Source organism: Xenopus tropicalis, chromosome 1 (genome assembly GCF_000004195.4).
Source record: "Xenopus tropicalis strain Nigerian chromosome 1, UCB_Xtro_10.0, whole genome shotgun sequence".
NCBI classification, from domain to species: domain Eukaryota; kingdom Metazoa; phylum Chordata; class Amphibia; order Anura; family Pipidae; genus Xenopus; species Xenopus tropicalis.
The window spans coordinates 161,042,555-161,064,222 of NC_030677.2; the positions used below are offsets into that span (position 1 = coordinate 161,042,555).

The window sequence follows — 21,668 nt, forward strand, 5'->3', positions numbered from 1 at the left end:
CAGTTGTTGTCATGGTTATTTCCAGTTTTCTTTTGTCTGTCTGTGCATCTAGCTACAGATTTATCATTAATTCCACCATGGACCAGGGCTACTACATGATGCATATATCTTACCACCAGCGATTAACATTAATCCTAGTAGGAAAGTTATTGGAATGTTTTGTCAGCTTTGGAGGCAATAAGGTTTGGGATACAAAATATCTGCCATCAGCCTAAGGGGAACATAACCTGTGTTTATGAAGTGCTTACTTCCAATATGTTTAAAATTGGTCTTTAAAACACACATATATATTATTCTACACCAAAAGTTTTATATATCTCCATCTTGGGGTTAGATGACCATTCAATAAATGAGGATGCCGTATATGCATTTACAAATATTGTAAACTGTCTGCACTTTTGAAAATTTTGCATTACCTCTGCAAAGGTGTTTTCTTAAAATACCTTAAAGCATGTGGGCTGATCTATACACCGATGTCAGCCATATCTGGGATTTGATGAGATTTTTTGCTCATGGGATTTTTCGTAGCCTGCTCAATTAATATCTATACACGCCCAGGCACATCAAAGTCACATTTTAAGTAGCCCAAAAATGCTGTGTTAAAAAGATAGTTTACTGAAAGAGAACACAGATGCATTTTAGGGCAGATGTGACCTGACAAGGACTTGCAAGATACATGCAGTGTTAGTTTATAACAAGAGGTATCATAAGCTGTAGTACAGTATAACCCCTTTTAACATGCATACAATGAATATACTGCTGAGCATAGATTTTTGGGGATTAAAACAATAGGCAAAAAAGTTGGTTTTTTTATTTCTTGAGTTTAACAGGAAAACTGAAGCTACGCCATGCTTGGTCCTTTGCGAGGCAGATACATAGATTAACAGTACACCAGTATCCAGCATGGTTGGTATAATTACAACTTTTGCTTTTACTTAAAAACCTGCTGTGATATGAATAAATTCATCCTGCTGCAGAAGGGATGCTATATGCTACCCTTCCCACTATCCGTTAAAAGCTGCTTTATATATTTACTGTCCATCTATTATCACAAAGGCAGCAACTAAACAGTCACAGTCTGAAGATCCCTTGTAAACCAAAACACAAATCACAACACAGAGCCTTGAATAATGTCAGTTCAAGACCTGGGATGTAATAAAAGCAGTCGAGGACAATATGTGGCATCTTAGTGATGTCTGAAGATGGCCATACACGCATTGATATAATCGTACAAAATAGAGAATGTGGGCTCCAAAATATCGTCCCACGAATTTTCATACAATGGTTATAGGTCATTTAACTGATTACACAGGTTAGAAAATTTCGGTTGCATAACAATAAAATCCGCCTTGAGAAGAAACTTCCGCGATTTCAGTGAAATCGCGCTGCCGTGTATGCCATCCCACCGGCGATTTACATTTTCGCCGGTGGGATGGCAATCCGGGGAGATTAGTCGCTCGTGAACAGGGAGATTTGTTGTGGGCGACTAATCTCCCCGTGTGCCAGAGCCCTTAGATGGAAACATGCGTCTTGTCCTGTTTAACCATTAAAGATGTTCACTTTGCTCAACCAAATCTTATCTACGAGTGAATACTTGCTAGAAATGCAAATAAATCAAGTAACAGTAAAGTGCAACAGCTTACTTTGCTAATCAGAGAAGTGAGCATTCTTACAACTAGTAGTGCTGGATGTGATCCCTAGGGGGAGTTAATTCTCTGAGCTGCAGCAGGTCACCTGATAACATGCTGCCATCATGAGCTTGTGCTCTGCCCTTCCTTGCTTCTGATTGACTGTTGCGTTTAGGAGAAATTCAGGCGTGACTAGGATCTAGTTTTTTCTGCTCTGACTACATGTTCTGACTTTATGACGCGGCAGTCTGCAGTGGAGGCACAAAAGAGGGTCGGTGACCCCTTCTGTTGAGCACTGCCAATACAACTACAATATCAGCAGTGCAGCAATTTCATAGGTGAATTCAATGCAAGCAATGTTTATAAAAAAGCTATACATGCATGCAAAAAAAAGTGCTAAATATAAAGCACGATTTCTAAATGCAACTGCTAGAAAGGTGAGTATCCCCTTTAATTTACTTTAAATTGTCTGGTAAATCTTAACTATCAAGATTCATGCAAAATATATAAGCAGGAATAACATGCTAGCATAACCTTATCAGTATCCGATAACTGAATATGGAAAAAGTTTGCTTCCCTGAAAAGCTTACAATCTGTTATTAATGAGAAGGATTTCTTTTTGGGTGGATAAAAGGATAAAGAATAAGCACACTGATTTCATATATTGTACTTAAGGTCATTCTTAAAGGAGAATGCAAGTCAAAATTTAAAAAGCATACTGCCCAATAGTCCTCCTATTGTTTAGTAAAAACGCCACACTTTTGGCTCACCTAATCAAATATTTACTCAGTCACACTTACTTCACATTTTCTATCTGTTTTCTTGAACAGGCAGCCATCTTTAAAAAGGTATTCTCCCTTCCTTTCCCTCCTTGCTTCATACTGCACGTGTTTCAAGACTTTACTAAACTTTACTTTATGAATAGCGATAAGTAAATCTGCCCTGTTTCCATCTTTTTTTTACATACATGGCAATTTTTGATGCACAAGCAATTTCTTTCTCACTCCAAATACATTAAAGTTAATGGCCGTTTTCTCTCTGTGAACTTTTTTTGTGGCTAATTGCTCCACTGTTTTGGTGAATCCATGTCTGACGAAAAAATTTGCTCATCGCTATTTAGGAACCTTGTGTTGTTTCATATATAATAACCCAGCAACATTTTATATAACGGAAATTGTGTGAGAAATTTGTATTATTTTATCTATAATGTTAAATGCTACTTAAGCCTAAAGGTGGCCATAAACGTTCAGATTTTAGTCTTCTTCCGAAGAATGCTCAGATATTTAAATGCGACAATCTAAAAACTAACATTCAGACTGAAGTTGTGGGTTAAAACCCTACAATATTCTGAACTTGAAATAGCTGGCAGACACCAATCGTATGAAAGAGACTTCCTGGAAATGCATGGTAGGCCCCCCAAGGATATTGTCAGATACACAATACATGTGCAGATGTTATTGTAATCAGACCAAAATTTTCTAACCTGTCTGATCTACTAAATGACTGATCCTCATGGTACGAAAACTAATGGGACGATAATTTGAGGCCCACACACAGTCTGAAGATCATACAAAACTGTAAGAATTTTTCTAACAAATTAATCATGAAAACAGCCTATTTTGTGTTTGGGAGATAAGGGGTTTCCTAAAAGAATGAGTTATAGACAGTTTGCTTCTTATAATAATCAATGGGCCCTATACCTCTGTACCGGCTGTGTTCAAATTAGGCTCAGCACACAATTACTGCCATGCAATGTAATTTCATGTGCTTTTGAGTTTAGAACTAGTACCTGCCCTTGTGAATAGTTAGCAGATGCAATGCCTTTCATTCAATAGAGGACACCTTGCATCAACCATGTGTAACTTAATCTAGTTATGAGCCACAGGTCTGTGCCCATCGAGGTTGGCACCATCACTGAATGCAGATAAAAATAGGTCTTGGCCTGTATTTGTGCCCAGAATTGGACTGCCTTGCAATGCTTAAACAGATCAATTATAATGGTAACAATTATAATGTTAACAATTACCACCGAAGAAGTAGTCATTGGTAAATTACTATTAGTGTCAGTCTTTTTGGCCTACTGAAGAGAGACTGATGAATATGAAAATGCTTATGTGATTTAAACACAATGTTCTTTTACCCTGCAAAATGTTTGTTTTAAGCCACAGGAAAAAGTGGTGTAGGCAGGCGGGGTGAAGCTGGGAGGTATGCTTTCGTGTTTTTAGGACCAATCTCCACTCCATGTAACAACACTCGGTGTGCCTGCCATAGCAGCTACATGGAGCCGAGGTTGAAAACTGATCTGCTTCTCTTCATCTGTCTATAAAACGCAGGCGGAGAGAAGTGGATGGTATGCCACGCGTGACTGTGGCCTTAGAGACACTACAATAGTTTACATTAAGGAAGTATCCATGGGGGCAGTAGTCAAGCAGAATGGGGCAAAAGGGCACATTTTAACACAACACAATACATATAAGCTGTGTAGAATACAATGGGTTTATTTGTTGCACAGGAAGATAAAAGGGTCAAATGTCATTTATGGCTAGACAGAAATGTAGACTAAAAACCCCTCAGCCCCTACATAAAATAGCCAAGAAGAATTATATGTAGGTGCTAGACCAACAGATATAAATTTTAAGTGTAAGTAAATTCTTACTTTTTAATGTTAATGCTCCTTCAAAGGAAAAAAATAGCTGTAATAATTACAAATCTGTGGTAGTCATAGTCACATGCAGCTTTTCCATACTCAGCTGCGGCCATAATGCTAAGGAAACCAACAGGAAACTTTGCTTTTTATTCTCTTGCTACCGGTTATGCTCATTATTTGTGTTTTTTGTAATTTCTCTCTCTGCTTTTCTCCCTTTTGCTGTCTTTTCTATTTCTGTCTTTATCATTTCTTGTCCGCTCTCTGCTTCTTTCTCTCTTGGTATGCTCTGAATTGTGTTCTTTGTCATCCTTTGTATAAGGCCTCTCTTTATCCTGTCGCCTTATTCCCCTATCCCTTCCATAATCTCTTCTCTGCTCTCTCCAATCATGAGACCTGTCTTTGGAACGAGATCTTGGCCTCCTCTCTCCACGTCCTTCGGAGTTAAACGGATGGGGAAATATTGGCAAATTGATAGGCTTTCTAAAAGGCCTGTCACGGCCACCAAATCTTAGCTGTCCAGATTCCTTCTTACCCCCAAATCCTCCTCCAAGCCTGCGAGGAACCCATCCTTTAAGATTTCTTTCCAGTTCAAAGTCCACAAATATTTCTCTTTGATCAATCACAAGCTTGTTTGCATCTCTGTGTGCTTTCATTATTGCATTTTCTTGCTTGTACTCAATGAATGCATAGCCTTTTGAGAAGCCAGTTATAAAATCCCTCACCAATCGAATTCTTTTGATGTCTCCATAACGAGAAAATACTTCCTTTAGTTTTTCCTCTGTAGTCTGCTGGCTTAATCTGGCTACATAGAGAGTTAGGTGTGGGTCTCCAATAACACCTTTGTTTGGGACATAACGGGCCAATATAGCCCTAAGCACAGCACGATCATGGGGCTCTTCATCAGTACCATCAATACTCCCTGCTTTGAGAGGGTCATAATCCTTTGCTATTGGTGTCCATTCATTCATTTTCTTTGAAATAAAAGAAGGAGTGATCATCACAATGTGTAAAACAGGCAGCGAAGTTATTAATGTACCTCCCCAACTTCACTTCAGTTATGAAAAATATTTGTGAACTAGAGGGCTACAGTTTGGACATTTTACGCTGTTGTTATGATTATCATATACTAACAACAAATGAGTTGCCAACATCTGAGGAGAAATGTCACAATTAACTAGCTATGCTCCATTTGATAAATCTACCAAAACATAGGCAGAATGTGCCAAACCAACCATATATGACATGCTAAATGGGGCATGATAAGAACAATAAATATAACGATCCGACCTTTACAACCCGGTTGCCAGAAAGCATATGCCGAATGACTTATTAACAATAAATTGTGACGTATTCAGAAAACAAACAAAAATCCATAGCAGTAAGGCATTAGATTTACACTTACCGGTACCAAACAAACCTAGAGCTAAGGCCGCGATAATTGGATAACCTACAACGAGGCTTGAACCGCATAATATCCGGCGCGAAAGACTTCCGTATTCTAATACGAATGAGCGTTGTAAAGAATGTTGTTTCCTAGGCAACGGCCATCAAGGTCCCTTGGGCTGTCCTCAAAGTTGAGGCGAATGAAAAAGGAAGTGACAGAGTTGAGGAAAGCTAAACCTGTTTCTTTACAGCGCTTCGTCGGTCCTGTAAGGTACGAATCTTATCTTTCAGGCACAATACACTGGCTCCGGTGTTCTGCCGTAGTTCGTAAGTATACGAACTAAAGTTATATATTAGCTGTGTGTTTGTGTAAAAAATTGCTGTACTGGTATTGCTTCACCTTGGTGCGCAGTTAATAGTAAGTAGGGCGAAAAGCAGAGAGTTTGTTCTACTAAAGGTGGGACTAATGCATTACAGTGGCTCTGCATTGCGGTCCAACTCTTTCCATGTAATGGACCAGTAGGTGGACAAACTGCATGTTTGTGGGCCAAATACCATCAAATTGATGAAGTCATAACCAACAGTCTGTGGAGCCCATAAACATGCAAAGGGACATCTTGGAGGGCCACATCTGGCCCATAGGCCATCAGTTGGACAGCCCTGCAGTACAGGGATTAGTATTATAAGCAAGAATCAAAATATGCTTCCACATTTTTTTACAGTTGCTTGGGTCCCATTGTTACTTTGTAAGCATATTTTATGCGTATACAACACATAAGAGCTTGAAGTGGCAAAATAGCCTCTTGATTTAAACACGTACAATAAATTGGGTTTGTGCTGAACTTAATAGTTGTCTATTGTTTGAATTGAGAAATATCTGTGGTTTTTATTACTTCTGAAACTTAAGGTGGCAAAGACTGAATCTAAAGCCAGTTTTACTTTTCAACTTCTAGGCTGATGTGAGCAATTGTGGCAGGAAAGGAAGTCATTAACTAAATAGTCCACAGAGAAGCCCTCTGTGTAATGATCTCCAGCTTGTCTGACACACACTGCAGCTGGGAGAAGGAGGGTTTTGTTTATACCAAGCTCACAATCTCTGTTTAAACAAACTATGCTCATTACAGAGATAGAAAGTAAAGGTAAAAAGCAAAACAATGATCCATACAGGCCATCTACACAGGGCAGTTTAGAGCACATTGTCATTTCCTCCACTGATGGACACAACATCACGTGACATAGCCCTGCGTTATATAAATGAAGATGCAGGAAAAGGTGATGTACCGTGTTAGCCAGTCAAAAAATGTTTACAGGGTAACCCTTTTGAAATAAAAAATAACAAAAGTGGTATAAAGGTGATACCTTTATTGGCTAACTAAGATAATCATAGCAAGCTTTCAGAACATTTTAGTTCCTTTTTCAAGCTGCTATAAATGAAGAAAAATGCATTTCTTTATTGAATTAAAAAATAGACAGAACACATTTTCAACACAAGCCCTATTTCTTGTACTCATCTTGAAGGAAGGTTTATAAAGACATATTCTGCCCCTTTAAAATTTACAGAGCAATATATGCTCTTGATGTTTTATCCTTTGATGTAAAAGCATGACATTTTTAAGACTATATTTTGCTGATGATGCATCTCCCATATACAAAGCCATGCTTTGCTACCTACCGATTTCCATATCCTCCACATACAGATGTTGAAATATTGCAGTTTGGGGTGGTCCACTCTACTGCTGATTGATGGATATTGGTTTAAATCTTTTGAACTGTACTAACTAATGTACTAACTGGCTGACTAGAGTAAGATTAATTATTATGTGGCATCTTTGTCTATTTTCTGGATATATATTCAAATAATATGATTTCCTCACTAACTAGCTTTAGGGTAGTTTTTGCTGAGTTTATTGTAAAAATAAAAAAATGGCCATCATATTAGACAGTTTTAATGTAAATTAAATAAAACAATGCAAATAAAACAATTTTAAATTACAATTTTAAAATAAACTTAACATCTCTGTAAAATTTCAATAGGATTCTTAAAAAAAAAACAGTATGCTATCGTGATGTCATCTTAGCAGTTCATTTAGTCCAGTGGCCATTTCCATTCTTGTATTGGCCATCTTTGTCAGTGCTCCAAATTGGACATGGGTACAAGCCAGATGATATTATATTATGATATATATATATTAGAACATTTTTGTTTGTTGAACACAAAAATCATAATGTACTGAGGAAAATTGAATATTATATACTGTATTTTATGCCTATGCTTTTTCATTTTTGATGTAGCTTGTTTCTGTGAGGAGAAAGCTACTGTACATTAGCTTTACAGGGGATATATAGCATAAATTTTTACAATGCACTAAACCATGTAAAAAACTGTAAAATAGAAGGAAGTGCTTTTATTTTAATACCTTTGGGTTCAAATATGTCCATAACAGATTGAAAACTGTGCTCTACAGAGACCTTATGCCAGCTTCCGGTTTAGACTCTTCAGTATAGGGCTCAGAGCAGCCAGGCCAGATAGACTTCAATGATACCACCTCACCTACTTAAAGTGAAGTGAATATTCATAGAGTGGGCAGGGCTTAGCGATGTCACAGACAGTCTGTTCCTGCTCTACTAGCTCCTCCCCCCCAGCAGCACAAGCAGAGAGACACAGAAGGAGGGAGGGGTTTTCCCTGCTGCTGCTGAGTAAAGCCTGTCAGTCAGTGCTGTGACCACTTCCTGTGGGAGACTGAAGGACACTCCCATGTCTCATTTTGCTCTGGCTTCAGACTTAAGTGGTTGTCTCTGCAGCTCTCATATAATGGCAGTTTTAGGAGGTAAAATGCTTTTAAAACATCTTTCTTTCTGCATCATTTCACATTTTGAGGGAGGATGAATATTATAACTGAATATGAACTTTATATAAAATGTCTCCTTTAAGGCAGCAAATTGTTGCTCTCTTATTAATTTGCATATTTTAATGCTATTTAAGAAAACTGTATATCTTGTTTGAAACCCAGTTTTATGTGCACACTTGTATTTATATTAAATGTTCCTGTGTTAACATTTTGTGTTGTGTATTACAGGAGAGGTGGACTGGTGGAGAGAAGTCATGGAGACTGAGCAGGATGAGGTGGCTCAAGATGAGCTGGGTCCTGAAATAGCTTTGGATAAGGACCCATTTCAGTTGACAGTGGAGGATGTGTATGATATCTCTCACATAGTAGGGCAGGATCTGTTGAAAATCAGCAGAGAGGCCCGTGGAGTGTCTAGCCTTGTGTCTGATCTGCAATTCAAAATAGTCAGGGTGCTGGAAATGTTGGAGGCACTGGTGAACCAATCCAGCCTTTCTGCAGAGGAACTGAAAATGGAAAGGGATAATCTAAAGGCTGAAGTGGAGAGACTTCTTAAGGATGGACCTCAGGTAAAGTGGGTTAGTGTGCAAGTGACAGAATACTATCAGTCAGTCAAAAATAATCCATCCATCATCAATCATACTGGTGGTATAACTATCTTTATTAGCAGGGGGATGCAGTTGAACCCAGTCTCACCACGGGGCCCATAGGGCAAGATGTTTTACAAGATTGCACTGGAAAAGTTTTTGTGTGTGGCCTGGTTCAAGTTTGTTTCACAGGCTATGGAGCTGAAGCTACTTTATCATACTGTATAAAATGTGTAAAATTGCACCCCCCAAATGAAAAGGACTTCTAGTTTTGGTTTCCATCTAAGATACACCATGCTATTGTCTTGTACTGTGTAGCAAAGGGAAAATTAATAGAAATATAGAAACTCACAGATTCTGTTCATTTGTCATTTTAATAGGCTACATTTATATTTTCTTTAATTATAGCATTACTAGTAAGTATGAGTTATATTGGGGCACCTCACATAAATGGCAAACATGCCTTTTGTCTGTCAGTCTGTCACTGTCAGGTGAATGTTGTTTAGAAACCTAGCTGCAGTCATAGGGGAATAATGCAGCGCACCTGCAGGTACTTAAATTCATGTGGTGCATAAGGCTGATGCCACACGTGGCGTTTTTACGCTGCGTATTTTCTAATTCTCTCGGCGCCTGAAAAACGCACAATATCATCATCCATAGAAATAACTTGAAAAGACTCGAAGCAAACCACACAATGCGTAAATACGCTAGAAAACGCCTTACCACAGATTTTTCAAGCGTTTACCGAAATACACCAGTATTTGCACAGCAAGCTATTCCTATGTATACACAAAGGCAGCTGCCAGACCTAGCTGAAATACGCAGCGTTTTTTACTATTTCACACTATTAGCACCATGGAAACGTGATTTGCTACGTCACCAGTACTAGGCTGAAAAACGCCATAGTCGGGGGCTGTGTGGCTTGTGCAGCGTTTTTAGGTTGAGAAAATACGCAGCGTAAAAACGCCACGTGTGGCATCAGCCTTAATGCCCTTAAATCTTGTTTGGCCTCTGCCTGGTGGTAAGGTTCTTCTTTTGTTCCACAGAGTGTAATTTACTGTAACAAGTTTGCTTATTTTGTGTTCCAAGAAGGTCATGCTAACTGTTTTTACCTATTCAAATAGATGGGCGTTGGACCAGATAAAATGGTTATAGACCTCACAGACCCAAATCGGCCTCGTTTCACACTGCAGGAGCTCAGAGATGTATTACAAGAACGTAATAAACTGAAAGTTAAACTTCTGGTTGCTCAAGATGAGTTGCAGTGCTATAAAAGGTATGTCAACACCCATTTTTGTTTTTTCTGTTGCTCACAAATAGATGCAGTTTTCCTAAATAGTGAGGAGCAAATCTGTCCCATTTTGCATTGCAGAAAAATTGCAGCAAAAATTTGCAAAACGCATTGTAAGCAATGGGTGTTTTTTTCATGACTACCACTCGACTTTTTTTTTTACTGCACAGCTTTTTTTTGCAGCCATTGGAGTCAATGGGCATTTTATTTCTTGTGATTAAACCTGGCGAAAAATTTCGCTTGTTACTATTGCTAAATATTCTGTGATATTCTGTTGAAATTACATTCAGTCTTAATTATTGATCTTCTTGTGGTTTTTGAACTATTTACATTTTGTTATTTCTTTAGTACTTACTTTGAATGTAAATATTTTAAAAGCCACAAAAAAAGTATAACATGTTCTATAACATTATATCTTCATATAAATATATGAATATATTACTTGTTTGAGTTACATCTAGTTATTGCTGTTAAAGTTTATGTTAGTCTAAAAATATAACTGTTAGAATTGCATAGTGTCAGATGCCAGGCGGTGTGGACAATGGAGGTATGTGGTGCTGCAAGTTGCAGCCTTCAATCCAATAGCAAAGTACTAGAAGGATTAGGCTAGAGACAGTCAAGATCAGTCATGGATGAAAAGAAGCAGCAAATCGGCATCAAACAAGGTCAAACAAGGTCAAGGACAAGTTACAAATTTTGCTCCTGGGCTGTGTGTGTCTATGCAAGGTCACAGTGATTCTGAAGCAGGACAGCGAGGTCATTTCATCTGTGCTACTGCTGAAATGATTATGTGTGCAAAGTGTTGTGTCACTGCTGCAACTCCAACCAACACAAGTGGCTTCCGCCGATTGTAGGTCCCATTTTGTTTAATTATTGGGTGCAATCCTAATCTGATTATAGAGCAGCACGATGGGAAAGCCCGTTTCACTTTTCAGATAATTGATAAACCACCTTATTCAGTTAGAAAGGGAGATATGGAAAGGAGGCTTTTAAAAAAAGAAGCCTTTTGGATTTTTAATCTAAACTCCCTGGATACTAAGGGGGGTATGAACAGGGAATGGGAACTTTCCTGTTTCTATTGAAATACATTCATATATATACATATTTCCGGTTCCTGGGTACTAGACTTATAAGCTATGAGGGCTTTATATTATCGACTTTCTGATTTTATGTAACTGTTTTTTGGCTATGTTTTGTTAAACTGGTGGGATGTCAATGGGTTAATGATTTTGATGAGTTTTGTTTTAATGTGGGGAGGGAAAGGGTTACTTGGTATCTATGTATAATGGGGTGTGGCCGCTGTGGTTATATAATCCCTCCCCAACATGGACTGTAGGGGCTTCTGAGGAAGTAGTGGGAGGCTACGAAACGCGTTAAGTGCTAGGTCCTTGCAGGAGATGTATTCAAGGTTTTACTAAGATGGAATAAAGATTTTTTGATTTTTAATCAGTGGTGCTCCGCTATATGTATTTTTTGGTAAATAATTTTTTTAACAGACTTAGGTAGGAGATCCGAATTACAGAAAGACCCCTTATCCGGAAAACCCCAGGTCCCGTGCATTCTAGATAATGGGTCAAATACCTGTAGTGCTTTATAAATAGATAAAGTTATACATACATACAACAATTAGGTCACTTTTGCTCATTTGAAACATAACTCATCATGATAAATTCCAAGTTTAAAAATATTTATTAGTAACCATATTAATTCATTTTTTTGTAATTATTTATCATGATGTGTTACCAGTGGCCAGAGATGGCTCTAGGTTATTTGAAACCCACTCGTGTGGGAATATACAGTGGAGGAAATAATTATTTGACCCCTCACTGATTTTGTAAGTTTGTCCAATGACAAAGAAATGAAAAGTCTCAGAACAGTATTATTTCAATGGAAGGTTTATTTTAACAGTGGCAGATAGCACATCAAAAGGAAAATCGAAAAAATAACTTTAAATAAAAGATAGCAACTGATTTGCATTTCATTGAGTGAAATAAGTTTTTGAACCCCTACCAACCATTAAGAGTTCTGGCTCCCACAGAGTGGTTAGACACTTCTACTCAATTAGTCAACCTCATTAAGGACACCTGTCTTAACTAGTCACCTGTATAAAAGACACCTGTCCACAGAATCAATCAATCAAGCAGACTCCAAACTCTCCAACATGGGAAAGACCAAAGAGCTGTCCAAGGATGTCAGAGACAAAATTGTAGACCTGCACAAGGCTGGAATGGGCTACAAAACCATTAGCAAGAAGCTGGGAGAGAAGGTGACAACTGTTGGTGCGATTGTTCGAAAATGGAAGGAGCACAAAATGACCATCAATCGACCTCGCTCTAGGGCTCCACGCAAGATCTCACCTCGTGGGGTGTCAATGATTCTGAGAAAGGTGAAAAAGCATCCTAGAACTACACGGGAGGAGTTAGTTAATGACCTCAAATTAGCAGGGACCACAGTCACCAAGAAAACCATTGGAAACACATTACACTGCAATGGATTAAAATCCTTCAGGGCTCGCAAGGTCCCCCTGCTCAAGAAGGCACATGTGCAGGCCCGTCTGAAGTTTGCCAATGAACACCTGAATGATTCTGTGAGTGACTGGGAGAAGGTGCTGTGGTCTGATGAGACCAAAATAGAGCTCTTTGGCATTAACTCAACTCGCTGTGTTTGGAGGAAGAAAAATGCTGCCTATGACCCCCAAAACACCGTCCCCACCGTCAAGCATGGGGGTGGAAACATTTTGCTTTGGGGGTGTTTTTCTGCTAAGGGCATAGGACAACTTATTCGCATTAACGGGAAAATGGACGGAGCCATGTATCGTGAAATCCTGAACGACAACCTCCTTCCCTCTGCCAGGAAACTGAAAATGGGTCGTGGATGGGTGTTCCAGCACGACAATGACCCAAAACATACAGAAAAGGCAACAAAGGAGTGGCTCAAGAAGAAGCACATTAAGGTCATGGAGTGGCCTAGTCAGTCTCCGGACCTTAATCCAATAGAAAACCTATGGAGGGAGCTCAAGCTCAGAGTTGCACAGAGACAGCCTCGAAACCTTAGGGATTTAGAGATGATCTGCAAAGAGGAGTGGGACCAACATTCCTCCTAAAATGTGCGCAAACTTGGTCATCAATTACAAGAAACGTTTGACCTCTGTGCTTGCAAACAAGGGTTTTTCCACTAAGTATTAAGTCTTTTTTTGTTAGAGGGTTCAAAAACTTATTTCACTCAATGAAATGCAAATCAGTTGCTATCTTTTATTTAAAGTTATTTTTTCGATTTTCCTTTTGATGTGCTATCTGCCACTGTTAAAATAAACCTTCCATTGAAATAATACTGTTCTGAGACTTTTCATTTCTTTGTCATTGGACAAACTTACAAAATCAGTGAGGGGTCAAATAATTATTTCCTCCACTGTATGTTGCTAATGGCATCACCGTGCCATCATTAGTCAAAAGTGGACATAATGGTCCCTTGCCAATGTTAGTAGTTTTATAGCCACTGCAGATGTCACTGCATAAGAGGGCTTTTGGAAGAATATGTAAAACAAGTATTATTTACAGCTGACAGATCTTAAAATGTGCTTGCTTGACTAACTAGGCATGTATATTGTATGTCATTTCTCAGAGAAATAACCTTACAATTCCTTTTTTTTTTAGCTGACTTGCTTAAGAATCATGTCTGGTAATGCTTGGGAGATAATGTGAAATAACTATTCAACTTGACTGATAGTGTCCTTTCTTTCAGTGGAATTATTCCTTCACCTGATGATCAGATTGTAACCTTAGAAAATGAATCTATGATTACATGCTCACCAAGAGAGAATGAAAGCAAAGAGAAATCAACTGTTAAAAGCTTGTAAGTATCCCTCCTGTCTGCAGATGTCTAAACTATATAAAATATTGGTTACTATTATTAGCAGAGAAGCAACACATTTTTAACAGACATATAAACTGCATATAGCAGTTAAGTTGCATATAGCTGTACATGTACACTCACACTGAATACATCTGTTTAAGGGGTGGTTCACCTTTATTACAGTTTTGGAAATATAAATAGATACAGTCATTTAAACCATATTTGCAATTTGGTTTAATTAACCCTTTCACTGCCAGCCGTTTTGAACTTCTACTGCCAGACAGTTTTTGGACATTTTGCACCGTTTCACTTTAGGGGCCTTTCCTCGGGGGGACTTTTAGTTTACCCAGGAAAACAATATATTTTTTTGGGGGGACAACCTAAGCTTTTAAAATGTGTTAGAATTTTTGTGTAATTCCAATTCTGTAAAAAGATATAGGCTTCTAAATGTCTAAAAAATATTTTCCATAATATAAACACATACACCAAAAACAAAAATTAGTTTATGCATAAAAATACAACTGATTTGGAAAGTCCCATGTCTCCTGAACGTGCCAATACCAAATATATATAGTTTTATGGAGATTTCTCACTTGTATAGGTCAAGAACTCCCAGCAGTACATTACCAAATTTCCAAAGCACTGGTCCAGAATTCTGCATACTTTAGATTTCAAGGCAAAAAATTCCACTAACAGAAGGTTTATCCCAGAAAATTATACATTTTTAGAAAGAACAGATTCTGGGGAATCCATAATAGGAAGAACTGTCTGTCTAATCCAAACTACCAAGTTGCAATGCTTTCCTAAAGTTATAGTTTTTTATCAAAATTTGTGAATTTTTTAAAAAATCGCTTCAAAGCTTCCAGACTATAGTATCTTATCTCCTACAGGTCATAAAGTAACCAGATAAAACACCCTAAATATGAATACCAGGGGTCCTCTGAACAGTTTGATACACAATATGCATAGGTTTAGCTAAGTATGTGACATGTAGGGGCCCTAATGTGAACATACCCCCATATGTACTGTCATTTCTGTCATTTTAACTTCTGCAAAATCAACACATTTACATCATTTTATGTAGAATAAAGCTACAAAAAGTACGCTCACACCAGAAAGCCATATATTTGTGGAAAGTACACATTCCCCTGAATTCAAAATGGGTACCCATGTCTTTCTACTCCAAAGTACCAAGCTGCAAAGCTTTCCACATATCATTAGGTTCCAAAATAAAACACCCTGAATTTGAATGCCAGGGGTCCACTGAACAGTTTGATGCCAAATATGTATAGGTTTACCTAAGTATGTGGCATGTAGGGGCCCCAATGTGAACATACCCCCATATGTACTGTCATTTCAGCTCCTGCAAAATCAACACATTTACTTGCTTTATGTGGGATAATGCTACAAAATAGTAAGCTCACCACAGGAAGCTATATATTTTTGGAAAGTACACATTCCCCTGAATCTAAAATAGGTACCCATTTCTTTTTACTCCAAAGTACCAAGCCACAAAGCTTTCCTAAGTTTGACGATTTTTATGACATTTCCAAAAATCACCTTAAAACTTCCACTATGCAGCATATTATTTTCTACAGGTAATTATGTACCAAGATAAAACACCCTAAATATGAACCCCAGAGGTCTACTGAACAGTTTGATGCCCACTGTACATAGGTTTATCAAAGCACATGGCACTTAGAGACCCCAAAATATACCTTGTGCACACTAATTTCATGGCTTACCTTTACCTAATTCATAAACACATGGCAGTTTTATGAGGGGTAGAAGTGTTGGGTAACCCCTAAAAACCACATATTTTGGAAAGTACACATTCTGACAAATCCAACATGGGTAAAAAAGAAAGGAAAATAGTGCATAGGAATTTTCTCAGCTGCCAACTCAATTTCTGCAAAAAAAAGCCCAAATGAGCGTGTATTATGTGCCGTAAGACCCCCTAACTGTACAGAAAAACCAAGAAAACCATATATTTTTGGAAAGTACACATTCTGACAAATCCAACATTGGTAAAGAGTCCTTTCTACACCAAAGTACCAATCTGCAAAGCTTTCTTAAAGTTAGTGGTTTTTATGATATTTCAGAAAATCGCATTAAAATGTTGCAATTTGCCACATTTATCTCACACAATTTCTTGCGTACAAAGGCAAATCACCCCAAATAGGAACACCTAAGGTCTACTGAACAGATTGATGCCCAATATGCATAGATATACCAAAGTTTGTGGTATGTACTGACCCCAAAATGAAAATAGCACATAAGGATTTCTCGCCTGCCAACTCAGCTTTTGCGCACAGAGCCCCCTGTCAGTGTATTATGTGCAGTAACACCCCCTAACAATACACAGACCCCAGAAAACCATATATTTTTGGAAAGTACACATTCTGATAAATTCAAAATAGCTAAAGTTATTTTTCTACACCAAAGTACCACATGGCAAAGCTATGCTAAAAAACAGATTAGGAACACTAATACAGGGATAAAAATGCAATAAAACCACAAAAATTGTGTAAATTGATGAAACAACAAAATAAGTCACACAACAGCGTAATTAGTGGTTAGAATATCTGATCCAATAGTCATGCTGCCAAAATAATTTTTTTAGGGAAAAAAACTAAAGACAAAGGGGTAAAAAAAAATTAAAAAAAATTGTGTATACATGTGACAGTATAGTGACAGTGTGTAAGTGTGTATATAAGTATGCTAAAGTGTGCTAAAGAGTGCTAGAGTGTGCAAAATGGGAAAAAAAAAAAAAAAAAAAAAACCTGTGCTAAATTGTGTGTAAATGTGTGTAAGTGTGTGTATTAGATAATTAAAAAGCTCTTACCATTAGAAGGTTGCAGTGGATCGCAGGGATCACAGGCAGGGGTCCTCTCTGTAGCCCTCGCAGCACAGGAAGTGCGTGGGCGGCGCTGGGGGGGGTCAAGGAGCAGGGGAAGACAGAGCATAAGCAGCAGACGCGATGCGATCGCGTCTGCTGCTTATAGGTCCATGCTGCGATGCGATCGCATCGCTGGACCGACTTGCCAGCCCCCTTGGCTCATTGCCGAGGGGGTTGGGGGCACAGCTAACTCTCTGCACCGGCGGCAAAAGCCACCGGTGCAGAGAGAATAGCGTTAGTACCAATAACGTAGGTATTATTGGCAGGGAAAGGGTTAAAACAAAACTGATTGTTTTCAAAATAGCTATCTGTAGTGCTGCATAGATCTCTAGGTCTCTCTTCTCTGCCCAACACCCTGGCTGTATAAGGTCCTGTCCACATCATTCTGATGTTACAAGTGGTGCGCTAAGAGTTGAGAAAGTGCAGGCATAGATCTCTACTGCACATGTTCAATTCATTTGCATATCTGTGATCTGATTGGCTCACAGTAACAAGCATTTTTGGAAATAGATTTAAATGACTGTATCTATATATTTCCAAACTTTAACAAAGATGAGCCACCCCTTTAAATGTCTTTCTTTTAGTATAATGTTTAAGATAAAAATCATTTATTAGTGCACACTTCAAAACATATTTATTTAATTTTTGCTGTAGTGCTTCTTGGTACCATGACATTCCGTATTGTTCTAAAATATTTTCTGCCCAGTTAATGGCATACTGAATGTTTCATTTAACTCCATTCTTGTTAAGGAGAGAATTGTTAGGCAAAACTCTCTTCTCAGGCAGTCGCCACTTAATAAGACAAACTAAGGTTGTCAAACCTGCAGTATTACATTAACCCAAAGATTGTACTGCACAAGGGCTCTTAGAGATCCATCAGGCCTATGGTGCCTGTCCACTTGGCACTTGTAGCAAAGAATGAATATAGGTATAGGTGGATCTGTTATCAATAATGCTTGCTACCTGTTGTTGTAACATAAACAGTTAAACATTAAGTAAAAAGGATTGCTTTACCATGGGGTCAGTTACAATCAACAAGGTTGCAATTACAAGGTACTGTTTTATTATTACAGAGAAGGAGGAAATAAAATAATAATAAAATTTTTTTTTAATTATTTACTTGATGTGGATTTTTATGGTAAATGGCCTTCCCATAATTTGAAGCTTACTGGATACTGAGTTTCTGGACAAGATATTCAACACCAGTACCAAAATACATGCAAAGAGGGTAGCATTGTTCTCTGCAGATAGGTGCTCTTGTATAAAGTGCCAGAGTCAAATCAATGAGAAAACATTTTTAAGGTTTGTTACATGCAAACGTAAGGAGGCCATACACGTAGCAGTAACAATCTTTTGTGCGACCCACCCTCCCCTGACATTCAGGGCTGAATCGTCAGATGTGGAGGTAGAAACAATAGACATTCTACCTCCAACATAGATTTTGCTTGGGGCCGAACGACGAGATGACCAATATCCGCAGGCTTTGTGATATTGGTCGCCTCACGCACCATACACGCACCGAATATCATACGAAACGAGGTTTCATACGATAATATCAGTGTGTATGGCCGGCTTTATGGGCGAGAATGAATTTGAGGAGAAAAGACTTTTCATGTAGTAACAGCGAGATAAGATTTTCTCATTGAATTACATCTGGTATAATGAAAAAATCTGGAATTAAATTAGGAGATAAGCTTTTCTCATCAGACTGAATCTGGCTTAAAGTATCTACAAAATAAAAATAGACATTTAAAAGGGGAAACTCACCTTTACATTAAATTGTGTAAATATACACTATTTTTGTGTAACTGCCATTTTTCATTTCTTCCAAACAGGTTTTCTTTTAAACAAGGGAAGCAAACATGAAACTGGATTTATTGCATTTTTTGTCGTTTTACAGAATGTTGTTATTGTGTATATCTTTGCAATCATTTTTCATATGTGAAATTATTACTGGTTCATGTAAGAATATTGACTTGCATTCCATTTAAGAGAATTGCTTTAATTGTTCTAAACCAGGACTTCCCAGCTACAGACCTCAGTAGTTTTAAGTTTCCTATTCTCCATTCCATCATTTCAAATAACGCATTTTTTTATAGGAATGGGATTTTTCTGTAATTCAAATCACTTACCATATGTCTGCCAAATATCATTTATAAGGGTTGTCTTGCCTCTAATTTATATAGTTATCATTAAGTTCAAGCTTCTGTTCTATTATTACAGATAAAAAGGAAATCATTTTTAGAATTATTTGCTTAATATGAAGCCTATGGGAGCTGGCCTTCCCATTAATCAGAAGCCATTTGGATTATATGGTCCCTGGTTAAGGGATCCCATACCTGTAAAATATTATAGTTTGGTAATATAACACACTGGGGAAAGTTGAAAGATTGGAATGCCAATGTAAGCAACCAAGCACTGAGGGGAGGGGAAATGGGAGAAAAGAATGGACCAACTTTGTATTAATTCCCTTTGTTTGAAGAGAGATGTTGGACAGGCAGGTATCCATATACTTTTGCCTGTATAATACATATGAATGAATGTAATGCCAGTGTTTCCTGCCATGCTTAATTAATTTTATTTTACACATCCTTTATAAAATTATATAGGTATGCATGGAAACTTTATCATTAAACCTTTGTTACTGAGCATGTATGTGTAGCCCTCTTACTGAATCTGGCCTGAGAGCTTACATGTACTGTATGATTATGTTCCACTTTTATATGGATACTTTACAATGCTAATACATTTTTTTTTTTAATTTGAACGTGTAAAAATTAATTAAAATATACCATTCAAGTCTTGTCTATACTTTATTACTGCACCACAACTATCAAGGAAATGAGCTTAACATCTTACCTCCACATAATAAATCATACCCAGTGCAATTGCAATGCAGTGTTTTAGAACTATAGGTTCTCTTAAAATGCAGCTGTCATGCCTAATTTTTTTTTCTCACTGGAGCAAAGGACTGGGAAAATTTGTACTGTCACTACAGCTATTTTGGGGGGAGGAAATTAGAGGTAATAGGTGCCATTAAGAACTAGCAATATCTAAAAGCGAGCTTGTGGCATCACAACTCTAGCATAAAATCAATGTAGGGTTCCCTAATACATATCTCTTTGCTAAGCTCACATTTATAGTAAATCACCCTCCTCTTTCTTGTTCCTCTTGGCATTTGCTTTTTCATTTTTTGTTTAACCATGTAGTTCCAGTCAAATTTTGCACTGCCAGAGCTGTACCCACAAGAGTACAATACTGAATTTTAAAAGCACCACTACATAAGAAAGCACTTTAGATTGCAAAGCTCAAAAACCGTGGTTTACTTCTGGAAACCATATATTCTGGCAAAATACACTGACAAATTTATTATGTTGTTCTAATACAAAACTTTGCTAAATTAGCATTTATGATATTTTTGAAAATGTACTCAAAATGTAGTTACTGCATTTTACCTTATATCTATAGGTACACAGATAAAAGATCATAAATATAAATGCCATGGGGATTCCAAACAGTTTGTTGCCCTATGTGTTTATGTGTAGGATTACCAAACACTGTGGCTTGTAGAAACTCCCAAAATAAAAGTGATATAGTGCATCCAGTACTTTTCATGGCGGATACTTCAGAAAACAAGGCAGGTATCTGATCTGGTTATAGAAAGGGGCACAATACACATGCTCAAGACAAGGTTAAAACAGGAACACTAGTATATAGGATTCTTGTATTGACTCCCAAGCCTGATGTTGAAGACTGTACCCAGTTCCTCTGTAAAACCAAGTTGGAGAGATTTTAAAGGGGAAATATGAAAATTTAAGCTTCTTCAAACTTTCTACATACAATTCTGGACCATGTCTGAAAGTTCCTCTTTACTATGCTCTCAGCATCTGTCTCTTCTTATGCAAGAGTTGGCGTTATATTATGATATTATATTATCAGATCTAATCTTTTACTGTAGATTTAACTCTTAGAGCCCCCCCCCCCCCCCTTTCCTAGCAGGTGTTTAAGAGCTAACTCAAATAACTGATTCCAGAATAGTCCTAACAAAATAACTGAATTTTGGCACAAATCTTGCATGTAGAGTCAATTATTTTGAGAGAGTGAGCTTCAATACATCATATAGGCGAAGCCTACATGAGTGAAGACCGACAGAGAGGGGGATAGCAAAAAGCAATGGTAAATGGTACAGAATGTAATTGGTTATATTTAGGAAATGTCTTATTTAACTATGATAAAGCTTGTATTCATTTTTTGTAGCCCACCTTTGTTGTAAAGCTAATGTCACACAATCTTACAGCAGCCACATAACTAAAGTATTGCATATTATGAGAAAGCTAATTTTGATATTCAAGATATTTTAGCCTTAGGATAAAAAAAAAAAAAAAAAAAAAAACCCTCAGAAACCGCAGCCTTTACAAAAGGTGACTAGAAGCATACTTTTCCCACACCCCATTCTAATGTCATAATTAACAATGATAACACACGGTTAGGCAGGTTACATATGAGCATTAAGGTTGAACTTGGACGCATGTGTT

At 37.7% G+C, this 21,668-nt stretch overlaps 2 protein-coding genes across 4 annotated transcripts; one reads left to right on the plus strand and one right to left on the minus strand.

Annotated features, from left to right (window-relative positions):
- Nucleotides 1-4,106: 4,106 nt before the first annotated feature.
- On the minus strand, nucleotides 4,107-5,696 carry snrnp35 (small nuclear ribonucleoprotein U11/U12 subunit 35). Of its 2 annotated transcripts, none has more exons than XM_031895870.1 (2): nucleotides 5,508-5,596; nucleotides 4,107-5,246 (listed from the first exon to the last, which is right to left on the minus strand). In XM_031895870.1, the coding sequence occupies exons 1-2, from the start codon at nucleotides 5,517-5,519 to the stop codon at nucleotides 4,449-4,451; spliced, it is 810 nt and encodes a 269-aa protein (XP_031751730.1). In that variant the 5' UTR covers nucleotides 5,520-5,596; the 3' UTR covers nucleotides 4,107-4,448.
- A 74-nt stretch (nucleotides 5,697-5,770) lies between these two features.
- Nucleotides 5,771-21,526, plus strand: rilpl2 (Rab interacting lysosomal protein like 2). 2 transcript variants are annotated; one of them, NM_001079078.2, is given in 5 exon segments: nucleotides 5,771-5,985; nucleotides 8,736-9,073; nucleotides 10,216-10,367; nucleotides 14,124-14,234; nucleotides 18,969-19,932. In NM_001079078.2, coding segments are annotated over 5 exon segments (819 nt in total). In that variant the 5' UTR covers nucleotides 5,771-5,798; the 3' UTR covers nucleotides 19,000-19,932.
- The last annotated feature ends 142 nt before the right edge of the window (nucleotides 21,527-21,668 follow it).

Excerpts from the sequence above, each read along its gene's own strand:
- rilpl2 (XM_012965440.3), top strand. The coding sequence starts at position 8,762 with ATGGAGACTGAGCAGGATGAGGTGGCTCAAGATGAGCTGGGTCCTGAA. Across the intron at positions 9,074-10,215 it reads TTCTTAAGGATGGACCTCAG|ATGGGCGTTGGACCAGATAA; the intron begins GTAAAGTGGGTT and ends CTATTCAAATAG. Across the intron at positions 10,368-14,123 it reads GAGTTGCAGTGCTATAAAAG|TGGAATTATTCCTTCACCTG; the intron begins GTATGTCAACAC and ends CCTTTCTTTCAG.